Source organism: Bison bison, unplaced genomic scaffold (genome assembly GCF_000754665.1).
Source record: "Bison bison bison isolate TAMUID 2011002044 unplaced genomic scaffold, Bison_UMD1.0 scf7180017864356, whole genome shotgun sequence".
Taxonomy (NCBI): domain Eukaryota; kingdom Metazoa; phylum Chordata; class Mammalia; order Artiodactyla; family Bovidae; genus Bison; species Bison bison.
In genome coordinates, this window is record NW_011494928.1 from 3,879,895 (window position 1) to 3,884,602 (window position 4,708).

At 44.9% G+C, this 4,708-nt stretch overlaps 1 protein-coding gene across 4 annotated transcripts in view; it reads left to right on the plus strand.

Moving 5' to 3' along the window:
* Positions 1–1,003: 1,003 nt before the first annotated feature.
* The window catches only part of MED17 (mediator complex subunit 17), a 39,900-nt gene continuing 36,195 nt past the window's right edge, over positions 1,004–4,708 (plus strand). For all 4 annotated transcript variants that reach the window (XR_826634.1, XM_010855182.1, XM_010855181.1 and 1 more), the window contains exon 1: positions 1,004–1,424. Coding sequence is in view for 3 of the 4 variants with exons in the window: in XM_010855182.1 (XP_010853484.1) it covers positions 1,175–1,424 (250 nt within the window). In the remaining variant the exon portion in view is untranslated. The remainder of the gene's footprint in view (positions 1,425–4,708) is intronic.

Genomic DNA, 4,708 nt, shown 5'->3' on the forward strand with positions numbered 1-4,708 from the left:
GTTACTGGCACAAATAGACTCCATGATAAATATTAATCAAATTTTGAAACAAGGTATTAAAACCTTTTACAAACTTATGTATAAAGAGTAAGCACAGTAATTCTCAAACATGATTGTCCAGCAATATCAGTTGAGCTTGCAAAAATAGGTTCCTCCCTTGAAAATTCACAGAACCCCCCAACACACACATGTATTACTTAAGCAGACTGATACCATGGCAACCATATTTTCCTAAGTACCTTAGAAAAAGTTTAAAACTTAAACACTTAAACTTAGCACAAAACTTGGAAAGGCCCGTGATAAATGATATACATAATTCCTTCAGTTAAATAGTTTTGTAACGAAAGAATTCCTTGTCCCCCTTCATAATTCCCAGTGGAAATACTACTGATGAGACACTTTCTTAGGAACTCGGAGACTTAAGTTACATCACTGCTCTTTAACCGTACATATATTACTTTCAGTCAGGCATAAAATTAATATTATGCGCATATTACATGCCTGAGATTGTTGCCATCCTAGAGTTTACTACTACGGGAGTTTAGATAATAAACTAATTATGCAGTGTAATTTTATAAATTTTATAACTGTGCTTTAAACACAATTCATTGTTTTCCTCAAACTACACCCTTATTTTATAACTCTTTAGACTTGTCTGATGAGATTTTACAAGTCTTCAGATCCGTCGTTTCTCCTCACATCTCCGCACTCTCGGAGGGCCTCTCGTTGCTAAGATGCAGGGACCCATTCATCTCCTTTTCCCTATTCGTTTTCGGCCGACTTCTTCCTGCCTTCCTCCGTCACTTTCCAACAAGCAACAGTTAAAACGGAGGAAGACCGCAGGGATCCCGCCTTCCCGCGGCCGGCCACGCCTTTCACAGACCGAGAAGCTCTTCCGCGCGCCGCAGCGGGATTCAACCCAGGCGCGCGGCCGGAAGTCTGGGCCCCGCGGCGGCCGCTTTCCTCCCGCGAGACTGCGAGCCGGGACGGGGTGAGGGCTGGGGCCTGCGGTGCATTGTGGGAAAGCGTCGGGTGTGGGCTTTGTTTCCAGACCTGGAGCCGCGCTCGGTCTCCTCGCGCGCTTCCCCTGCGCCGCGGTCCTGGGTGCCCTGAGGCGCTCCAACTCCCTCCTTCGGTTGTCGCCTGGTGCGGGCGCCGAGCCGACGCCGCCAGCATGTCTGGGGTGCGCGCTGTGCGGATCAGCATCGAGTCGGCCTGCGAGAAGCAGGTCCAGGAGGTGGGCCTGGACGGCACCGAGACGTACCTGCAGCCTCTGTCCATGTCTCAGAACCTGGCGCGCCTGGCTCAGCGGATCGACTTCAGCCAGGGCTCCGGCTCCGAGGAGGAGGAGGCGGCCGGCGCCGAGGGCGACGCGCAGGATTGGGCGGGCGCGGGGTCCAGCGCTGACCAGGACGACGAGGAAGGTGAGGCCGCGGGCGCGCCCGGTGAGGTGCTGTGGACATGGCCGCGTGGGGCGGCGGCGTCCGGACACTTTTGGGCACTGCTCGCCTCTCAGTCCTCGTGTCTGTGCAGGTTTCCTTGAGAGACAGCGTTGAGACGCTGTCGCTGGGGGAGTGTTTGGGTTTTCAGTTCAGTTCATTTGCTCAGTCGTGTCCCATGAACCGCAGCACGCCAGGCCTCCCTGTCCATCACCAACTCCCGGAATCCACCCAAACCCATGTCCGTCGAGTCCGTGATGCCATCCAACCATCTCATCCTCTGTCGTCCCCTTCTCCTCCTGCCCTCAATCTTTCTCAGCATCAGGGTCTTTTCAAATGAGTCAGCTCTTCGCGTGAGGTGGCCAAAGTATTGGAGTTTCAGCTTTTAACATCAGTCCTTCCAATGAACACCCAGGACTGATCTCCTTTAGGATGGACTGGTTGGATCTCCTTGCAGTCCAAGGGACTCTCAAGAGTCTTCTCCAGCACTACAGTTAAAAAGCATCAATTCTTCAGCACTCAGCTTTCTTTATAGTCCAGCTCTTACATCCATACATGACTACTGGAAAAACCATAGCCTTGACTAGACCGACCTTTGTTGGCAAAGTAATGTGAGGTCTCTGCTTTTTAATATGCTGTCTAAGTTGGTCATAACTTTCCTTCCAAGGAGTAAGCGTCTTTTAATTTCATGGCTGTAGTCACCGTCTGCAGTGATTTTGGAGCCCAGAAAAATTAAGTCAGCCATTGTTTCCACTGTTTTCCCATCTATTTGCCATGAAGTGATGGGCCCAGATGCCATGATCTTCGTTTTCTGAATGTTGAGCTTTAAGCCAACTTTTTCACTCCTCTTTCACTTTCATCAAGAGGAGCTTTAGTTCCTCTTCACTTGCTGCCATAAGGGTGGTGTCATCTGCGTATCTGAGGTTATTGATATTTCTCCTGGCAGTCTTGATTCCAGCTTGTGCTTCTTCCAGCCCAGCGTTTCTCTGCATATAAGTTAAATAAGCAGGGTGACAATATACAACCTTGACGTACTCCTTGTCCTATTTGGAACCAGTCTGTTGTTCCATGTCCAGTTCTAACTTTTGCTTCCTGACCTGCAAACAGGTAGCATCCCTAATGTGGCACCCTGGTTAGGAGCCCTCGAGTTCGCGTCTCTGTTCTGCCGTGTATTAGCTATGTGACTTTGAACTAATCACTGTGTTTCCATGTGCAATATGCATGATGTTACTAACTCTTACTGAGAGGAGATTATATTGACAGGAGTATGTGATAAGGTCTAGGAGGTAGGCAGAGGCCAAATCACGTAGATCCAGTCAGCCACTGTATGCGTTTGGCTTTTATTAGAAGGACAGCTGAAAGCTTTTGAAAGATTTCAAGTAGACAGATGATTTTGTTTACAGAAGATTACGCTGGATGCTATATATATAGTAAATGGATTATATAAATGGATTATAGTAAATGGGAAAATAAAACTAGTTATAGAAAAAGTATGAATGGTTTTGGATTCTTATTGTCAAAAATAAAAAAATCTAGCAGTTCTTGATTTAGTTATGTGAACAGACTCTGTGTAAATCAGAATTTAAAGATAGCATTTCAGGCCAGCTGTATTAGGACAATTAGGGATCCATTTGGTAAATAATGCCTCAAACCTCACACAGAAATATTTCCATAAGGATTGAAATAAAGATGAAGAAAATAAGGTAAATTATTGAAAAGAAGTTATAATCATGTAGCTTTGGCTCTAGGAAAGACCTTCCCCCCACCCCCCGCCCCCCGCCGTTTATTTACTTTTTTAGCTGGGCTGGATCTTAGTTGTATGTGGGATTTAGTTCCCTGACTAGGGATCAAACCCGAGCCCCCTGCATTGGAAATGCAGAGTCTTAGCTATTGGCCCATCAGGGAAATCCCAGGAGAGACCTTCTTAAGCAAGATAGGAAACAGATGCTATGAAAGAAAAGATAGGTGTATTAATTGCATAAAATTTAACAATAGTAATGGAAAAAGATGCCACAAAGTAAAAAGATAAATAACAGGCTGGGGAAAGTATATACAACACATATGACACACAAACGGTTAATATCCCTGATATTCAGAGTCCCTTCAAACTGAAAGGAAGACAGTTCATTGAAAAAATAGGCCAAAACTGGCATTGTTGGAACCAGTCTATGTGCCCATCACACAGAAATGGTTAAATTCACTGTACATTGTTCAATTATTATTATTATTTTTGGCCACATTGCACAGCTTGCAGGGATCTTAGTTCCCCTGCTGCTGCTGCTGCTAAGTTACTTCAGTCGTGTCCAACTCTGTGACCCCATAGATGGCAGCCCACGAGGCTCCCCCATCCCTGGGATTTTCCAGGCAAGAACACTGGAATCGGTTGCCATTTCCTTCTTCAAGGCATGAAAGTGAAAAGTGAAAGTGAAGTCGCTCAGTTGTGTCTGACTTTTCGCGACCCAATGGACTGTAGCCTACCAGGCTCCTCCGTGCATGGGATTTTCCAGGCAAGACTACTGGAGTGGGGTCCATTGCCTTCTAGTTCCCCTACCAGGGATCAAAGCCAGGCCCCCTGCAGAGGAACAGCAGAGTCCTAACCACTGGACTGCCAGAGAATTCTTGAATTTACTGTATATCTATGCTTCAGACATGACTGAGTGACTGAGAACACAGTGCATGCTCCAGAATATTTTACAGTGTTAAAAGAATGAAGTAGCTCTATATTCTGATGTGAAGGTGTCTTTAGGACATATTGAGGGGCAGGGGAAGCAAGTAATGGAAAATTGGGAGTATATGTATATAAATACATAAAAAAAATTTGGATGGGGATACCCCAACAGTTATTAGTGATTGCCTCTCAGGACGAGAGAGAATTAGGGGTGGGGAATAAAGGAAAACTTTCACTTTTTACTCTGTATTTCTGTTGTTTGAACTCTCTATGGTGAGAATCTATACATGAAATTTAATTCCTAAAAGTGATTAAGAGGTTGGAAGATAATAGTGTTTACTATCAGAATGCTGCCGTTATAGGTCATTTGTAGTTTTGTACTTTTCTATGTATTGAAAATTCAACAATTCTTCAGGTTTTAAAAGCTGGAAGAAAAAAAAGATTATTAAAAAGGCTTGCTTAGATTTTAAAAGATTTGAATGCCTACTACTATTAGATTTAACTTAGGAAATTAGAATTAGTTTTGCCATTGTAGGAATGCCAACTTAAATGTTAACAAAGATTATAGAAAGGGTGGAGTGAATGGGATAAAAGAGGGAAC